Source organism: Mus caroli, chromosome 8, assembly GCF_900094665.2.
Source record: "Mus caroli chromosome 8, CAROLI_EIJ_v1.1, whole genome shotgun sequence".
NCBI classification, from domain to species: domain Eukaryota; kingdom Metazoa; phylum Chordata; class Mammalia; order Rodentia; family Muridae; genus Mus; species Mus caroli.
In genome coordinates this window covers 64,501,942-64,520,812 of record NC_034577.1, presented here as the reverse complement: position 1 = coordinate 64,520,812, position 18,871 = coordinate 64,501,942, and the positions used below count along the sequence as shown (strand labels likewise).

Genomic DNA, 18,871 nt, shown 5'->3' with positions numbered 1-18,871 from the left:
TGGCATTCCCTTGCAGCGGCCCCTCCAGATCACGCAGCCGGTCCAAAAGCCGAGGCCGTTCCTCATCTCGCTCCAGCTCCCGATCCTCCAAGTCCTCACGGTCCTCCTCCCGCTCACATTCCCGGTCTCGGTCCCGCTCCTCCTCTCGCTCCAGGTCCAGGTAGGCACGTGGGGACCTCAGAAAGCCCGAGTGTACTGCTCCCGCCCATGCCCCATTGTCCTGCTGTCCCCACAGAAGCCGCAGCCGGTCACGTTCCTCCAGAAGCCGCTCGCGCTCCAGGTCCAGGTCCAGGTCCAAGTCATACTCCCCTGGGAGGCGGCGACGCTCCAGGTCCCGGAGCCCCACCCCACCGTAAGCCAACAGTGTGGGAATTATCAAATGTACCCCTGTTGCTAAAGAGCAGGGTGGCACACTTCCCACCACTGGCTCTTGGTGTCAGGGGCCTGTTGTAGGGATTGACAGCTTACAACATAGCTCTTCATTCCAGCTCTGCAGCCGGCCTGGGTTCTAATTCAGCGCCTCCCATACCAGACTCGAGGCTTGGAGAAGAGAATAAAGGCCATCAAATGCTGGTGAAGATGGGTGAGTATACCCAGACCAGTGCCCTCTTCCTGCATGACCACATGTTGGCATCCTGCTGGGGGTTCAAGTAGCCACTCCCAGGGAACATGGCCACAGCCCTGCCTTATATGTTCTTTCCCTCTGAAGGCTGGAGCGGGTCTGGTGGCCTTGGTGCAAAGGAACAGGGCATCCAGGATCCCATTAAGGGTGGTGACGTCCGGGATAAATGGGACCAGTACAAGGGTGTGGGTGTGGCCCTGGACGACCCTTACGAGAACTACCGCCGCAACAAGAGCTACTCCTTCATTGCCCGCATGAAAGCCCGAGATGAGTGTGAGTAGTAGTTGTGGGTGGACACGGTGGGCTTAGCTTCGTGCACGAAAGGTAGAGGTGACAACCCTGTTCTCACACAGTTTCCACATTTGGGACTCGAAAAGAAGAGAAGGAAGACTGACCACAGGCTTCAGCTTCGCAGTGTGGAGGGCTTGTCCTGCATTTGCCCTAGAGGAGGTGCTGCAGATACTACTCGCAGTGCCCAGATAGCAAAACAACACCATCCCACCATCCCCCCAGCCCAGAGCCTAAGTCCCACCCACAGTGCTGCACAGCCCAGAGAGAGAAGGCTGCCTGCACTGAGCGTGGCAACCAGAATAGCCTAGCCTCTGAGCTGTAGAGGTCAGAAGGAATTATGGTTTGACTCTACTTGGTTTTGTGTTAGGAAAAAGGAATACTGACCCCCTGAGGCAGGGATTATCTGACTCCTGACTCAGTTCATCAGTTACTTTTATTGTTGTCATCCCTTTCCACAAATGTTAGCTGTTTGCCTCTACTACCTGGACATAACTTCTGACACTGGGCTAAGCGCCCTTGGGTCAGGGAAGATGGTGTCCAGAGCTCCTCCATCTAGTGCAGCATCTTAGCTTGGGGCTTCTATCTGGAGAAGCCAATTCCAGCACAGAGCATGGGGTGCTGGGCTCCAGCCAGCACCTCCTGTGCTATCATTTAATTTGGGTTCCTTAGCCATTCCCAGAGAGGGGGAGGTGAGGCCCAGAAGGAGCAGCCTGGTGCCATTGTTTGTACACAAACTTTTGAAACATTCTTATAAATAAAATGCAGAGTCCTCTACAATTTTTCAGTATCATATAAGACACTTGATTTTTGTTTTAGATTTCCCATACCTATGACATTCAGATGTGTCTGACTCAGGATAAACAAGCAGACACACATGTGCTGTTAACAATTGTGGATTTTACTGTTTTGCCTTCCAATAAAGCCTTTTGTAAAAGATTTCCTCTAGCTGTGGATGAGAGATACTGTGCAGGCTGCTCTGGATAGATGCAGGCTGTGCCCAGGCACCAGGCTCACACCTGTCTCAGCACCTGGCATGGAGTGTTCCCATGGGGCAGCTGGTCCCATCTTGGATGATTGGAATGCCTGACACATGTTGTCTGTCCAACTGGCTCATGGCCCCATACCACAGCACTGTCCCACTGAACCCACTGTGGTGGTTCTCAGCTGTTCTCATGCTGTATCCTCAGAGCAGCCAGCTGGGCAGATGGGAGCTTAAGAGTCCATGTATGGTTATTATTGAGCAGGGAGAACCCGAACCTTGCCTGCCTCCATATGGATGTCATTGATTCTGAGGTGGACAGGTGCCCAGGCAAGCCTCACTTGCTGGGATTTGGAGCTCTTCCCTCACCTCCTGCAGGGCAGCCTCCATGGTCAGGGGTGCAGGCCTGTGGCACCTGATGTACTGTAGGACACAAGACCATAAGTAACACAATGCATGCACATAAGAAACTCTGGTGCTGGGCCTTAGCCTGGGAAACACTGCCCCAGGGCGCCCTCAAGCACAATGAGGCAAGAAAGGCCATGGTGCTACACTCAAGATGACCTGGAGTGGGAAGCCACACTGGATACAGATAACATGGTGAGACTGGAAAGTGGGCAGCCTAGGGTAAGAGGCTGGAGATGCCACATTAAGCATCTCACTGTGAACTTGTGGAAGCAGCACATAATGGGGATTCCAGTAAAGTTCTGAGTCAGCATAGGCTATACAGCAAGACCCATCAAAAATAATGTAGAACCTGGAGGCAGAGGCAGGCAGATTTCTGAGTTCGGGGACAGCCTGGTCTACACAGAGAAACCCTGTCTCAAAAAACAAAAAAATGTAGAACCTGCAAGACAACTAAGTGGGGTAAAGGTACTGGCTACTAGGTCTAATGATCTGATATCAATCCCCAGACCAAACTCCCAGTAGTGCTCTGACAAGATGAAACTGATACTTGACTGATGTGATGGTACATGCCTGCCATATCACTTTGGAAGGAGGCTGAGACCTGCCTGGCTACAAAATTGAGACCTTACATCAAAAGATGAAAAAGAACAACAAAAAGAAACCTAAACAGATTGCTTTGGTGCTGCCTTGGCAAAGGACCTAAGTTTGGTTCCCATTACCCACATGGCGGTTCACAACTGCCTGCAATTCTAACACCAGGGGATCTAATGCCTTTAGCATCCTTAGGCACCAGGTATATATATATAAATATATATATATGTATATGTATATATCAAAACACGTGCATAAAAGTAAGAATTATCGGCCAGGCGTGGTGGCGCACGCCTTTAATCCCAACACTCAGGAGGCAGAGGCAGGTGGATTTCTGAGTTCAAGGCCAGCCTGGTCTACAAAGTAAGTTCCAGGACAGCCAGGGCTACAGAGAAACCCTGTCTCAAAAACTTTAAAAAAAAAAAAAAGAATTATCAAGTGGTGACACACACTCTTAGTCCCAGAGCCTCTGAGTTGGCTAGGTCAGCCAGGGCTACACAGAGAAACCCTGTCTCAGAAACAAAATGCTAAGGGTGCTCTCCTGAACCTGAGGCAGCTGCTACACTTCTGGTGTGGGAAGGCCACAGGATGCCTTCCTTGACAGTGTCCAGGTCCCTGTGGGGCTCCAGCCTAACGGAGTCCAGACACGGCCGAGCCCACTGCCAGCCTCAAGTCATCTAGTCCTCTCTGACATGATCTCTCCTCCCCAGCTGGAAAATGTAGCTGTGTACCACAATTACCTCTTTTGCTTCCTCCAAGGTATGGTAGTGAAATGAGTCCTCATCCAGGGACCGCAGGAGGGACCCATGTAGTTGATGGCTGGCCTCGATGAACTGCTGCGTCAGGCTCAGTTGTTGCTTTAGCATGTCGTTCAACGCCAGAACTGCAGGGCTGTAGGCTGTCAGGGCTATACCCAACCCATGTCACTCAGTGACTGCCCAGTGCCACACAGAATCCCACAGACCTGCTAGTTTCTGGGCAGTCTGCCTCTAATAGTAATGAGGCTCCTTCTGTGTCTACATTCTGTATTAACCATGTACAACAATCACAGGCTACTCCACTAAAAGATGAAGAAAATTCTTTACCTGGGCATGATGTCACATGCCAGCGACTCAAACAAAGGTGTATGAGGTGCTACAACTTGGAACTGAGCCAGCCTGGGCTATGTGCTGCAACTTCATACCCCTACACCCACCCTACCCTCAAAGACACTTTAAAAAAAATTTTAAAGAGATGGGATTCACTATAAACTCTTATATTCAACTGATCCTCCTGACTCAGCTGCCTAAATAGATTTGATTATAGGATTAGGTTGGCCATGTAGGGAACAGAACTGGACATAGGCAAAATGATCCAATAGTGTCCTCTTGGTAGGGCTGGACAGATGCAGGGTTCCTCCACTGAGTTGACTACCAGCCCTGAATTGTTTTTGGGCTTGTGGGTTTGGTTAAATCTTGTCCCTTCACCAGAGACAGAGGTTCCAGCCACTCTTAGGCTGTCCAACAAGGTCCTATCAGCTGCTGACAAGTACCCTTCCCTGGGACCCCTCAAAGCCACCCTTAAGAGGACAATGCCAGGCACTGAAGGGAAGGAGTGACCCCCCAGCTGTCTGTTACCTTCTATGGCGTCTGCGCTGACAATGTGACTGGCGATGGGTGCTGGGTCCACATAAGCACTTCCAAGGGCAGGTCCAATGGCTGCTATGCCACCAGCTGGCCCAAGACAAAGAAGCTGTTGAGGGTGCTACAAGGGCTTCTAGAACACATATATAACAAAAACTAAGCTGTAGCTGCCCAGTCTTGTTTCCTAGATTGCTTACTAATTTGTTAGAAACAGGTCTGGAAACCATGGTGCTCAGGTTTGCTTTGGAGGGGAGGGGAGGAGAGGAGAGGAGAGGGAAAGGAAAGGGGAGGGGAGGGGAGGGGAGGGGAGGGGAGGATGCATGTGATGCTAGGAATCCCCACACATGTCCACTTTAATCTGGGTCCCACAGCCATCTAGCATTTATGTGGGGTCTTGAGTTCCAAACCTTGGAAGCTTGGTTCTCACACTTTCAACACAAGCACCCCACCATTGTGTCTTCTCCATCCCCACTGTTGACTTTCTAAATAGCTAATTCAGGTTTTTTCCAAAGACAGGCTGGGGTGTGGCTCAGTCCTTAGAGCTCAGCTACCTGGCACAAAACCCTCAATCCCTTGCACCCTATACACCATGACTAGTGACACAGACCCATCATCCCACCTCTTGGGAGACTGAGGCTGGAGGATCAACTCAAGGTTATCTTCAGCTACATGTTCAGTTTGGAGTCAGCCTAGATTAATTACATGAGACCGTTGATTCAACAAATAAATCCTAAAAGAGGGTGTGTGTGTGTGTGTGGCACCCTGGCTTTGACAAGGTCACAGTTAAGTGCCAAATTCAAAACAAGCTATCAGTCGAGAACTGCAGCCATTTTCCCTAGGGGAGAGGGAGGAGTGAGCAGCTGACTAAGAAAAGGTCTAGAGCAATGTTAGACAGAAAATGAGGAGCCAGAGAGCACAGATGGAAAGGACAGAAACATTAGGAAAGTCCTGGGTATGATGAGAAGAGCTACGAACATGCTCGCCACTAAGATCAGACTCATGGCCTGTAGCACGGCAGCCCTGACACTTCTGTGAGGAGCTGGGTGGCTCGAGACACACTAGTAGGTATTCTCCTATCCCTTCCCCAGTGCCCTGTGTTCCCTGTAGCAGGCTTCTGGATGACAGCAGCACTCTGCCTCAGTGCTGGCATCTTGAACTGTCCCCAGGCTTCAAAGTCTTCTCAGGATTGGAAGACACTGGGAACACCCTAGCTACCACCCCTTGTCCTGGGAAGAGGAAATGGATATGGGGTGCCAAGATTCCTCCTAAAGCTGGCTAATGACAACAGCCCAGATCTGAGGACGCGTTGGAAGTTGGTCTTGTGCACTGTGTATGCAGATGCCACCTTCTGACATCTGTTTATAGTCTGGACTGTGGCATGGTCAAGCATCTGTCTCAGATGTTGTGTAACAATTGCTTTCCATCACCTCTGATTGATCAATAAAGAGCTGATTCAGCCCATGACTAGGCAGAGGATAGGAAGGCTGGACTTCTGATCTTAGCAAGGGTCCCAGGTAGAGAGAATTAAGGGAAGGACCACAGGGAGGTGGCCATGAGGCAGAGGGTCCAGGAGGAGTTGTGATGAGGTTATCAAGGGATTTGACATGAGGTCTCAATTAAAGAGCAGACGTGAGGACAGATTTGGACCAGACAGAGCAAGACAGGGCAAGACTTGTTTTGAAGGTAAAGGATCACATGACTGGGAAATAGCTGAGATGTCTACATCTATTCAGTGAATAGATGAATAGATAAGCCTAGTCACAATGCTTAAAGCTTGTTACTAAACTTAATAGGTCTCTGTGTCAATTATTTGGGAGCTAGAACAGGAAAAGATAAGGCTATCATTCTTAAATTGCAGCCTACACCCAAGGACTCCACAGCATCATAGGGGTCTATCCAGGTTCCCGAAGGCCCCGGACTTACCCTCGCTCCACTGGTAGGCAAAGGCAGGGTCAAGTGTCTGCACAGCTGTCTCCTTCACAACTCTGGTCACACCCCTGCCCCATTCTGTCCTTGATAGAGGTTGTCTGGCAATGATATCTGTCTGACCACTGGAAGAAAACTTTGACAAAGTGTCCAGCGTCCTGTCAAGCGACTCCTCCAAGGCCAAGGGACCAGAGAACTGCTCAAAATCCTCTGAGTAAGCTGGGCTTGCAGTGAGTGCCCTGGCCATACTGTGAGACTGGACAGCTGCTGTGGAGCTGGCCCCCAGGGGCTCTGAGACCTCACTCTCAGTGGTAAGGTCCTCTTCATCCCCAACCACAGCGGTTGTGCCCTGAAACACACAATTCTTGGGCCACGTAGGCCTCTGCGCTTCCAGTTGAGTAGGTGATGTGGGTGGGGAGCTTCTGACTGAAATCCCTTCCCTTCCACAGTCTTCCTCCTAAAAGGAACCAGGGCGGCAAAGCTAAAGGAGATTCTAGAGAGCTGGACAGCCAGTCACAGCAGCAGACACCTGTGACCCCAAATTCTAGGCTAGCCTGGGCTATACAAGTCTCTCTCAGAAACACAAGAAGTAATCCAGGCAGAGTAGTAATCCCAGCACTTTGGAGGCAGGGGCAGAAGGATCAGGAATTCAAGACCAGCCTCAGCTACATACTGATTTGGAGGCCTGTCTGGGCTATGTGAGACCCTGTCTCAGAAAACCAAAAGTAAAAATAAAGACAGCCAAGGTGTATCAGACTTGTAACCTCAACAACTTGGAATGCAGAGGCCAGATGACTTCATAGTCTTAGGCCAGGTCAGGCTACAGAGTAAAGACCCTGTCCCTCTGATCTTCCCAAAGAAAATAATTAAAACTATCCTAGCTGTGGGCTAGAAATAAGACTCAGCAGATAAAGGCACTCACTGCCAAGTCCAACAACCTGCTCTGGAGCACATGCAGATGAAAACTCCCACAGCTATGCTTTGACCTAACTTATACATGCACAAGGGTGTACACACACACACACACACAATGAAAAACTCGTGTGTGTGAAATGAGACTGCTCAGCAGTTGAGAAAACTATCTGTTCTTACAGAGGACCGGGATTCAATTACCAGCACAGACATGGCAGCTCACAACTGTCTGTGACTTCAATTCCTGTGGATCCAGAACCCTTACAAAGACATACATTCAGGCAAAATACAGATACACAGAAAATAAATTTTAAAAAACAGAGAAAGTATACAAAGAAAACAGTTGAAAAGTTTGTAAAGTACACTTTCATTTAAAGAAAACATGGAATCTGAAGAGTAAGCTCTTAGGTCAATGTGCTGCCAGTACCCACAGGAGGGGGCTCAAAATTGTCTGAAATCCAGCTCCAGGAGATTGCATGCCCTCTTCTGGCCTTTGTGGGCACTGCACTCACATACATGCATGTACCTCCAGAAACAACAGAATCGTGGAAACAGGGAAACTGTGCTGTCAGGGAGGCATGCAGCTGTATTTTTTGTTTGTTTGTTTGTTTGTTTGTTTGTTTTTTGGATTTTTCAAGACAGGGTTTCTCTGTGTAGCCCTGGCTGTCCTGGAACTCACTTTGTAGATCAGGCTGGCCTCGAACTCAGAAATCCGCCTGCCTCTGCCTCCCAAGTGCTGGGATTAAAGGCATGCGCCACCACTGCCCGGCGTCGTGCAGCTGTAGATGAAACCCAGGACCTGTGCATGCTTAGGACATGCTGTCCACTTTGCTGAAGCCTAGTGCCAGGAACCATGAAGCACTTTACACAAACTTCCTTGTTCTGTAGGCTGAAGACAACAAGGACAGGATTCAATCTGTAGGCCAGGTTAGCCTAGAGGTATGTGCATTGGTATGGCCTCAAACTCACTGCAGTCCTACTTCGGTAGCTTCCCAAGCACAGGGATTACGTATGAGCCAGCACATCTGACTAGCTTCTGGGTTTCTTTTTAGACAGTGAGGGTCTAAGTAAGAATACACAGAAAATAAATTAATCAATTAAAAAAAACAGAAAAAGTATAAGAAGTAAAACAGATGAAAAGTTTGTAAAGTACACTTTCATTTGAATATTTAAATGCTCAGTCACCAGGGAGTGGCACCATTTGAAAGAATTGTAAGAATTAAGGTGAATAATGGCTTGCCAGGCAGTGGCGGTGCATACCTTTAATCCCAGCACTTGGGAGGCAGAAGCAGGAGGATTTCTGAGTTCGAGGCCAGCCTGGTCTACAGAGTGAGTTCCAGGACAGCCAGGACTACAGAGAAACCCTGTCTCGAAAAACAAAAACAAAAATAAGCAAACAAACAAACAAAAAGACTAATGGCCTTATTGGAGGAGGTGTGTCACGAGGAGTGGTCAGTGAGGTTTTAAAGCCCTTGCCAGGCCCAGAGTCTCTCTCTCTGCCTATGGATCTGGATGCAGCTCACACTACTGCTCCAGTGCCTGCCTGCAGGCATGGTGAATGCTTCCTGCCATGATGATAATGCAAGCAACTCCCTATTAACCATTTAACTTTATAAGAGTTGTGAGAAGAGGCAGGTAGATTTCTGAGTTTGAGGCAGTCAGCCTGGTCTACAGACAGAGTGACAGCCAGGGCTACACAGAAAAACCCTGTCTCTCGTTTTTTTTGTTTTTTGTTTCTTTTGGGGGGGCGGGCATTTTGAAACAGGGTTTCTCTGTATAGCCCTGGCTGTCCTGGAACTCACTTTGTAGACCAGGCTGGCCTCGAACTCAAAAATTCACCTGCCTCTGCCTCCCCAGTGCTGGGATCAAAGGCGTGCGCCACCACGCTAAACCCTGTCTCAAACAAACAAACAAACAAACAAACAAAAAGTTGCCACAGTGACTGTGTCTCCTCATAGCCATAGAACCGTGACTGAAACAGACCTAAGAGAGACATCTCATGCTGGCTTTAAGCTGGAATGTACAGGAGTTAGACTTGATGGGAGTGACAATCACCACAGAACAGCCCTGGGGCATGGCTACAAAGGGAAGAGACCACTACTGCATGTGGGCAGTACCATCCTGCGAGCAGAGTCTCAGCCTGAATTAAAAGCAGATGGGGAACTAACTGAGCACCTGATTGTAGACATCCTGCCACCAGGCCTTAGCCCTTCCTTAAGCTGCTGCTATTTGATGTCCATCACAGACAAAAGACCAGGAACTAAGACACCATAGAATCAAAGATGGCCTTGAACTTCCCATCCTCCAAGCTCCTGTTCCATGGTGTAAGGAGTAATGGGTCTGAACCCATCATGCACAGCTCGATGCTATGAATTCTAAACTTGTACCCTGTATGCCACTAACACTCGTCTGACAGGGCAGACACACGCAGGAACTGGGGAATATGTGTGTGGCTGGAGACTACAGTACCATAAGAAGGGGCTCTAGCCAGACATGTTGGCCACACCTACAATCCCAGCACTTGGGTGGCAGAGGCAAACAAGATCTCTGTGAGCTTGAGGCTTAACCTCATCTACAGAGTGAACTCTAGGACAGCCAGGGCCACACAGAGAGTCCCTGTTACAAAGAGGGGGTGGGGGTGCAGTTCTGATCACTTCCTTTTTGTTTTGTTTTGTTTTGGTTTGGTTTGGTTTTTTGGTTTTTCGAGACAGGGTTTCTCTGTGTAGCCCCGGCTGTCCTGGAACTCACTTTGTAGACCAGGCTGGCCTCGAACTCAGAAATCCACCTGCCTCTGCCTCCCAAGTGCTGGGATTAAAGGTGTGCGCCACCACGCCCGGCTGTTTTGTTTTTTGAAAAAGGATTTATTTCTGTACAGCTCTGACTGTCCTGGAATTCACTGTGTAGATCAGGCTGGCCTTGAACTCATAGAGATCCTCCTGCCTCTGCCTCTTGAGTACTGGGATTAATAGAGTGCCCAGCAGACCTGGCACTATCACTTTGTTTAGAAGCATTTTTATTACATTTATTTGGTGTATATGCACATGCAAGCACACGAGTGTTATTTAGAGCATAGGTGTATGCGTATGCAAGTGCATGTGTGTTGCGTTTGGGTCTTTTGTTATGTGTTATAATGCTAAGTGTGGAACCTGGTTTCCCCAGAGTCTGTACATAGACCCAAGTAAGGCTATGTGATCTTGCCCCCAAGTTATTTCTGATTGGTAAATAAAGATGCCTACAGCCTATAGCTGTAGATAGGCAGGGTGTGGTGTTCCCAGCATTGAGGCCAGAAGAGACTACGAGGAGGGAGAGGAGGAGGAAGATGCCTCCTGCATGGGTTAGGAGTCAAGAAGGCATGAATCTGAGAGGTGGCCAACTGGAGTTAAGAGCAGCCTAGATGAAACACAGTAAGTAATAACTTGGGGTTATCAATAGGAAATAAGTTTTAATAGCATAAAGGGTAGATATCTGCCCAGCTCTAGTACTGATTAAGGCTTACTGTAAATATAAAGGTTGTGTATGTCTTTTATCTGGGAACTAAATGGTCAAAGGCAGTGTAGAAACTCCGGATGGATTGGGATTAAGAATTTCTACAACACATTATTTAGTATGTGTGCAAATGTGAGCACATTTGTGTTACAGAGTATATACATACAAATGAGAGAATGTGTTATTCTATGTGTACACGTTCGAGAGCATGTGTGCTGCTCAGTATGTGAGCACATGCAAACACGCGTGACAGTCAGAAGACAAAGCCAGGAGTTTTCCCTCCTCTTAGTGAGACCTAAGGACTGCACTCAGGTTGCCAGGCTTGGAGGCAAACACCGTAACCTGCACTATAGCATCTTAACAGTCCCTAGGGTCCCTCCTGGACCAAGTGTCTCTTTTCCTGTCCTTACCAGCAGCTATGGCACTCTTGACATTCTTTGGACTGAGGACACTGAGCAGTCTCCTGCTCTTACTCCTATAGATGTTGGTCCCCCGATCTCACCAACAGGTTCCCAAATGCTGCCAATGTCCCCAGGGGGACCAGACTGCTGCTGCTGAGCCCCATGGCCTAAACAGAACGTTCCAGCTGCAAACTTGCTACATTTTTAATGACTCCTGGGGAGTGGGGCTCAGAAGCAGATCACTTGTCCAGCATAGGCTACGCCCTGGGCCTGTCCCCAACACTGACAGAAAAGTAAATAGGGGCTGGGGAGGTCGCTCAGATAACAACCTGAGCTTCATCCTGGGACTCACAGGAGATGAAGGAAGCTCCCTCCTCTGACACCAAGCATGGGTGTGGTGCACAAGCATGCACTTTCGAGTGCAAACTCAGCACACAAGCACAATGAGTAAATGTGTGCGGAGCAGGCAGACCCCTGTGAATTTGCAGCAATCTGATGGATAGAGAGAGTACTGGATGGTCACCACTCCTTAGTAAGACCCAATCTTTAATAAAAGGACAAAATCATACTTACTCTCTGTTCCCCATCTGATTTGTCTCCGTCAGCCAGAACCAGATCATCAATGGACAAAATATTAATTCTAAAATCTGTAATTAAAAAATAAGTGCACTGTGGGTGAGGTGGCTCAGTGGGTAAAGGTACTTACGGCCAAGCCTGGCAGCCCTAGTTTAATCCCCGGGTCCCACATGGGGCAAAAGGAGAAAGCCAACTTGCTAGTGGTCCTTAACTCCCCGTGGTACTATGGACATGGGCTCCCCTCATATACACATCCAGTAAAAAGAAGAAGCCAGGGTCTGGAGAGATGGCTTGCTGGTTAAGAACACTGACTGCTTTCCCACATGGTGGCTCACAGCATCTATAATGGATCTCTGAGCAGATATATATGCAAAGTACCCATATACATAAAAATATATAAGTAAGTACTTTCTAAAATAAAAGAAAAGAGAAAGAAGCCAGGCATGATGGTATACGCCTTTAACTACAGCATTCAAGAAACAGAAGCAGGTGGATCTCTGTGAGTTCAAGACCAGCCTGGTCTACAGGGCAAGTTCTAGGACAATCAGGGCTACACAGAAAAAAATTGTCTCAAAAACGAGTATCAAAGAGCAAAACCGGACGGGCATGGTGGCACACGCCTTATGATTCCAGCACTTGGGAGACAGAGGCAGGCGAGTTTCTGAGTTCGAGGCCAGCCTGGTCTACAGAGTAAGTTCCAGGACAGCCAGGGCTACACAGAGAAACTCTGTCTCAAAAAAAAAAAAAAAAGCAAAAACAAAAAACAAAGAGCAAAACTACAAAGTTAGTGCAGGGAAGGGAAGACTACAGCCATCTATTAAAATGTCAGTTCTGTCCCTCAAGGCCACTCAACATAACTATCTCCTGCCCTTCCTCAGCCTACCCAGTGACAGTGCAGCAAGACACTCCCACCCTCTGCCATGTCAGCCTCTGTTCTCTGAAGTACCCAGTCTGGGGGTAGCTCCAAGGTAGTGACTTGGCGAGCGTACATGAGGCCCTGAGTTCAGTCCCCAGCAGTGCCAGATGAACTGCTTAAATAACTCATGGTGTGGACTGTTTAAGGGGCAGGGTCACATATAACCCAGGTGGACATCAAACTTGGTCGGATGAGGATGACCTTGAAGGCCTAGTCCTCCTGCCTCTACCTTCCTGTGTCAGGATGGCAGAGGGGCACTAGCACACCCAGCAGTATTCATCACCTTTCAGACTACTTTCTTTTTTTACATTTATTTATTTGTCTGCAGGTACACATGTGCACCACATGTGTCTGGAGGGCATCAGGTCCCCAGGAACCTTACAGTTGTGAGCCACCATATGAGTGCTGGGAACTGAACCTGGGTCTTCTGCAGGAGCTCTGAGCCGTGTCTCCTGCCAGTCATAGGTTTTTGGGTGTGTTTCCCATTCTCCGACCATGGCATGGATGGCTCAGAGCCAGGGCTGGCAGTCCATGCCTGTCTTCTCGACACCCAGAGGACAGACACTCAAGAAGCAGGGAGTGTGTGTGTTGTATCAGCCTTGGTCTCCGACTGGCAGCTCGCCTATGGCTGCCTGCACCAGTGTGAAAGAACTGACGCCCAGTGCCCTGGGTACACTGAAGGCAGCCTCCCCTTCCCCACAAGGTGATGGGTTACCATGGAGGCTGTCAGCAGCAGCTTCTGAGACTGGTTCCTCAGAAGACTCCAACTCCATCCTGCTGGGGGAGGAAGCCAGCTTGATGCATCCCATCTCTGAAGATACTGATTTGGAGAAGTCATCAAGGATGGGAGGTGAGGCTGTGATGGAGCCTGTGTCCCCAGCACTGCTCGCCTGTCGGGAGTGAGTTCTCCAGCCAACGCTAGTCGACTGTATGGGCCGAGGAGACTTTAAGCTGGACTGGTCAACGCTGAGTAGAGACAGGACTCCTGGCTGATCTGGAGTTGGATCCTACTTTTGTGCAAAGAAAGGATGTGAAATCACCAAACTTAAAGAACATAACTCTCACCATTCCGGAGCCACGGCTGCTGGGAGAGGCTGGCTGGTGGGACGATGGAGGCTGGGAGAGGCTGGCTGGTGGGACGACGGAGGGTGGGAGAGACTGGCTGGTGGGACGACGGAGGGTGGGAGAGACAGACTGGCTGGTGGGACGACGGAGGGTGGGAGAGACAGACTGGCTGGTGGGACGACAGAGGGTGGGAGAGGCTGGCTGGTGGGATGACAGAGGGTGGGAGAGGCTGGCTGGTGGGACGACGGAGGGTGGGAGAGACTGGCTGGTGGGACGACGGCTGGTGGGAGAAGCTGGCTGGTGGGACGACGGAGGGAGCAAAGTGTTTGCCACACCTCACGATCTGAGTACAACCCTAGAACCCACTTGGTGGAGGTACATGCATACACGCACACGCATGCATGCAAATAAATAAAAGGAATGAATGGAAAGGAAGAAAGAAAGAAAACAGACTGTGGCGATATACACCTTTAATCCCAGCACTAGAGAGGCAGAGGCAGGCAGATCTTTTTGAGTTCAAGCCCAGCCTGTTCTACAGAGTTCAGGAACAGCCAGGGCTAAACAGAGAAACTATGTCTCGAAAAAACAACAACAAAATAGTACTGGGATTTGGGTGTGGAAAAATGACTCAGCGGTTAAGAGCACTTGCTGCTCTCGCAGAAGACCATGTTCACTCCCAGCATCCACGAGTTGCCTCAAAACCATCTGCAACTCCAGTCCCAGGGGGCACCAGGCCACATGTGATGCACAGAGGCAAACACTCTAAACATATATGTGTGTGTGTGTGTGTGTGTGTGTGTGTGTGTGTGTGTGTGTGTATTTTAGTTTTATATGTGTAAGTGGACTGTTGCTCTCTTCAGATACACCAGAAGAGGGCACCAGATCCCATTACAAATGGTTGTGAGCCAACATGTGGTAACTGGGAATTGAACTCAGGACCTCTAGAAGAACAGTCAGTGCTCTTAACTGCTAAGCCATCTCTCCAGCCCATAAAATATTTTTTAATAAAAATAAGAGAGCACTGACTCCTCTTCCAGAGGATTCAGGTTCAAACCCTAGAACCCACATGACAGCTCACAACTGTCTGTAATTCCAGCTCCAGGGAATCTGACATCCCAACACAGACATACATACAGTCAAAACACAGATACACATGGAATAAGAATAAATAAATAAATCATTTTTAAAAAATCTCAGGTTCTGTGGATGCTGGAAGGGGGATACTTCTGGAGTCCTGGAGGCTCCCAAGGCATCAGAGGCCAAGAACATCTGTTGACTCGGATATAAGCAAGCACAGGTTAGTGTCCAGAATGGTGGCAAATGCCTTTAATCCCACCACTCAGGAGGCAGAAACAGGTAGCTCTCTGTGAGTTCAAGGCCAGTGTGGTCTATAGAAGGAATTCTAGGATAGCCAGGGCTACACAGAGAACCTGTCTCAAACAAACAAAACAAAACAAACACCAAGCACGGGTTAAACAGATTATGTGTGAGCAGAGAGGAAGGGAAGCTGTCTCTGGAGTTACCATGGATGGTTCTCTCCTGGTGCAACCAAGAGGCCAGCACAGGCATAGCCAAGGAGGAGGGCAAACTATTATTGCCTCCCACATTGGCCCCATCTCAATGCAGCTCCTCAGAGCTCGTGTTGGGAGGGTGTTAAGGAAAGCAGTGGAAGACTTATGAAAGTAAGAAACCCAGGGGAGCCGGAAGGTGACAAAGCAATGACTGCAACCTTCCTTAGCTGCACCAGACCTCAAAAATGGTGTGCTACAGTGTCTTCCTGAGTGACAAGGATCTGCAATCACCTCAGAATAGATGCCAGGGTCTTCTAAAGCGCCTCACCAGTTATGTCTGTGACTGTGCTTCTTCTGTTGTCCTCTCCAAATACAGAGAACATGACACTAACACATGTGTGTTCTCTACATTCAGAGACAAGCATGAGGTACATGGGTAAGTCCCAGAAAGGGGACAGAACTCGTCCACACAGGGCACACCCCAGGGCAGCTGTGAGCCTTAGGAAACATGGCTGGTGCCCACAGGTGACTGAGGAAACAATCTGCAACAGCCCGAGCCTGATGCATGTGAGACAGAGGGAATGGGGACCCTGTGAGAGTGGAACGAGTGCTCCCAGGAGCACTCAGGATGTGGAAATCCCCAGGCTAGGTGACCTCCCTAAAACAACTGCCACGGCTGTTGGTGACATGCCTGGATGGTGAGGCTGTACTGCTGAAGATGTCGAAGGCTCTGGTTGTAGGACGGAAAAATACTCTAGGACTGGGCCAGAAGAGTGCCTGCCCAGATACACTCCTGCAATCCCAGTGCTCGGAAGGCAGAGGCAGGCGAATGTCTGAGTTTGAGGCCAGCCTGGTCAATGCTACTAAGTCCAGGACAGTCAGGGCTTCACAGAGCAGTGTCAGTAGCCAAGACAGGGGCAAAAGTAGTCAGAGATGGAAACAGCTTCCCACCTGGACTTAAGGGCTTCCACAGGGAACACTCACTGCTACTACCTTGAATCTACTAAACCTGGGGTTAGGAGAGTCAGGCTAGTGTAGGGAAGGTATAAATTCCCTAATTGGTTCTTGTCAATAAAGACAGTGGAAGCCAATCGCTGGGCGAAGGGGAAAAGGTGGGACTTCTGGATCGCAGGAGGAAGAAGAGGAAGAGAGGGAGAGGCAAAGCAGGCAGTGAAGCAGAGGAAGTGGCAGGCATGTAGGTCTCATAGTACCTATAGTCTGGAGCCTCCACCGTGCGTGAAGGCCAGGGAGGATGGGGCAGGATATTCTTCACCCAGCCATTATCCGGCTAGTTTTAGAATATGAAGGCTGTCTGGTGTTTTCCATCCCTGGCAACTAAGGTGGGCAGGAAAACAGGCACAGCTGGGGGAGCCTTTGGTGGCTTGGTGGAGCTATCTGCAAGAGGTTGACGGAGCTCTTGAGAAAGAGCATGCGTGTTACTAAAACTACATGCAACAAGCTAGGAGAAAAGGAGAGCTGTGGCTCTGGTAAATGACAGGGCCAAATGGCCAAAGTGCTGCCCTGAATTTGTATTTATGACCACAAGCTGTCACCAATGCTGGGTAGGCTCCGGCCATCAGTGTCTTTCAGCCATTTTTACTCCTGTAAGTAATCCCAATAAACTGAATAAATTCTCCAATTTGTTCTTAGCTTGTTGTGCTTTCGTTTGTCACTGGTTCCCTATGTGAGGCAAGGAGATATCTCTTCACATCTCCCTGGCAATGGTGTCACACAACAGCAGCTTGTTCCCACAGGCTCGCACTCAAGTCAGCTTCTCACACAACCCAAGCCCACAAGGCATCACCAGTTCACAATCAATAAACAATCAAGACAATTCCTCTAATGTGAGCAGTCCTTCAATTGAGACCTCAAATTAACCTAAGAAGACAAAGCATTTGCTGCTCTTTCCCGAAAGGGACCTGGGTTTAGTTCCCAGCACCCATATCAGGTGTCTCACAACCCCTCTAACTCTAGCTGCAGGGGATCGATGCCCTCTTCTATCTTTGCAGGCACCTGTGCATATGTGGGGTATACACACAGAGACATATGTACAGAAGGGGGGGGGGTCTGAGGTACAGCTCACTAGCTAAGCAGCTGTTTGGTACAAACAAAGCCCTGGGCTCTGTTCCCAGAACCTGCTCCCCCTCCCCCCAAAAAAGTAAAATTTGAAACCAACAAAAGAATACGTTACCAAGAACACCTTTCCAAGGTTGCTCCTGCTGACACTGGAGCCAGGGAGCTCCTGGTTTCTATTTGTTTCTTTTTCTCGAGAAGATTCCATCAAGCTTCCAAGCAGTAGCATTTCCTCCTCGTCGTTACTGGCAGGTTCTTTCTTTGTGGGCAGCAGAGCTTGCTTCCCTGTCCCCACTGCCAGCCCTGGGGACCTCGCTTCAGTGGGCAACTCCTTCTTCTTCAGAAACCTGCTACCGTTGCCACTCGGCCCATCGCTCTTTGACACACATATTCTGTTCACTTGTTTCTGGAAAGTTCTGTGTGGGTACTGGGAAGAAACAGAAGCTGCACCTGTTCTCTTAGGAAGACTCTGCTCGATGGATGTGGAGTCAGACTCCACGTCAGACCAAGTCATGGGCACCTGCTTCCGATTCAGGATCTTGGTTTCAATCTGGGCCAGTTTCCTAAGGGCCTCACTGGCTCTGGTCTTGGAGGAGATGGTGGGAGGCCTCAAGCCCAGCCTCACCCCCCTCCCTGCCATGGCCTCCTCTTTGGGCATCAAATATTTCTCGTCCATCCTTTGGTTTCTCTTTAAGATTCTGCTCTGCCCAGGTGTCACTTGGCCAAGACTTCGGGCTTGTAAGTTTCTGATCTCTTCCATCCTCGAGCTATCTAAGAACATATCCCTTAAGTCAAAACCACTACGTGGAGGGTCAAAGGGTCTTCTTGTGGAAGCCATTCTAGGAAAATAAAGATTGTGTTTTCAGCCTTTAAAAGTACTTCACTGTATAAGTATACTTTTTGTTTTGTTTTTATTTTTTTCAAGATAAGGTTTCCCTGTATAGCTCTGGTTTTCCTGGAAGCTCCTTAGATCAGGCCTGCCTCCCAAGTGCTGTGACCTAAGGTGTAGGCCACCACCACCCAGATAAAAGTCTTTTAATAAGCTGTAGGGCATGTGGGACAGCCATAAGAACTGGTAAGGTTGAGTGAGCTCAAAACCAAAGAATCTCAGAGAGATTTGAGGACAGGCGTCCAGATTCGTACCTGTATCTGTACCTGCTCTGGAACCTGTAACCAGGATACCCAACTGAGAGGACCCATATCACAGCATCTGGAGATCTTCTCCATGCTAATAACACTGCCTATACTCAGTTTCCTCGATTTTGTTAGCAAGCCCTAAGGGATCATGCCCCATCGCTCTCCAGATTAGGAAACTCTGGTGTGAATATGCCGCCCCTTTTCCTGCAGCCCCTTGTCAACCCACTTGATCACTGTGAGGTCACCTGAGTAGCTGCGTTGGCTTCTTCCCGCTAGGCTTCAGCCTCAAAATATAGGCCCCAGTGTGCGGTTGCCTTAGAAGACCGCGCCACAGCCGCTAGAGACTACATTTCCC

At 49.2% G+C, this 18,871-nt stretch overlaps 2 protein-coding genes across 4 annotated transcripts in view; one reads left to right on the top strand and one right to left on the bottom strand.

The window, feature by feature from the left end:
* Cherp (calcium homeostasis endoplasmic reticulum protein) overlaps positions 1-1,849 on the top strand; it is a 14,152-nt gene extending 12,303 nt beyond the window's left edge. Inside the window, exons 14-18 of one of the 2 annotated variants that reach the window (XM_021169396.1) lie at positions 17-160; positions 236-352; positions 489-583; positions 710-895; positions 976-1,849. In XM_021169396.1, the coding sequence (XP_021025055.1) occupies positions 17-160; positions 236-352; positions 489-583; positions 710-895; positions 976-1,016 (583 nt within the window). In that variant the 3' untranslated portion in view covers positions 1,017-1,849. The remainder of the gene's footprint in view (positions 1-16; positions 161-235; positions 353-488; positions 584-709; positions 896-975) is intronic. The other variant, XM_021169395.2, reaches the window with a different exon arrangement.
* C8H19orf44 (chromosome 8 C19orf44 homolog) lies at positions 1,270-18,871 on the bottom strand. Of its 2 annotated transcripts, none has more exons than XM_021169398.2 (8): positions 18,743-18,854; positions 17,498-18,218; positions 13,446-13,737; positions 11,812-11,885; positions 6,437-6,896; positions 4,508-4,603; positions 3,632-3,798; positions 1,270-2,315 (listed from the first exon to the last, which is right to left on the bottom strand). In XM_021169398.2, the coding sequence occupies exons 2-8, from the start codon at positions 18,215-18,217 to the stop codon at positions 2,193-2,195; spliced, it is 1,932 nt and encodes a 643-aa protein (XP_021025057.1). In that variant the 5' UTR covers position 18,218; positions 18,743-18,854; the 3' UTR covers positions 1,270-2,192. The 2 variants fall into 2 exon arrangements, with proteins under 2 accessions (XP_021025057.1, XP_021025056.1); XM_021169397.1 differs by having other exon boundaries at positions 1,791-2,315; positions 18,762-18,871.

What these genes read in the sequence shown, in the direction of transcription:
- C8H19orf44 (XM_021169397.1), bottom strand. Translation starts at nt 18,217, where the DNA reads ATGGCTTCCACAAGAAGACCCTTTGACCCTCCACGTAGTGGTTTTGAC. An exon ending in ACCTTGGAAAGGTGTTCTTG is followed by an intron (nt 13,738 to 17,497) that starts GTAACGTATTCT and finishes GCACAAAAGTAG; the next exon opens with GATCCAACTCCAGATCAGCC. An exon ending in TGCTGCTGACAGCCTCCATG is followed by an intron (nt 11,886 to 13,445) that starts GTAACCCATCAC and finishes TTTTAATTACAG; the next exon opens with ATTTTAGAATTAATATTTTG.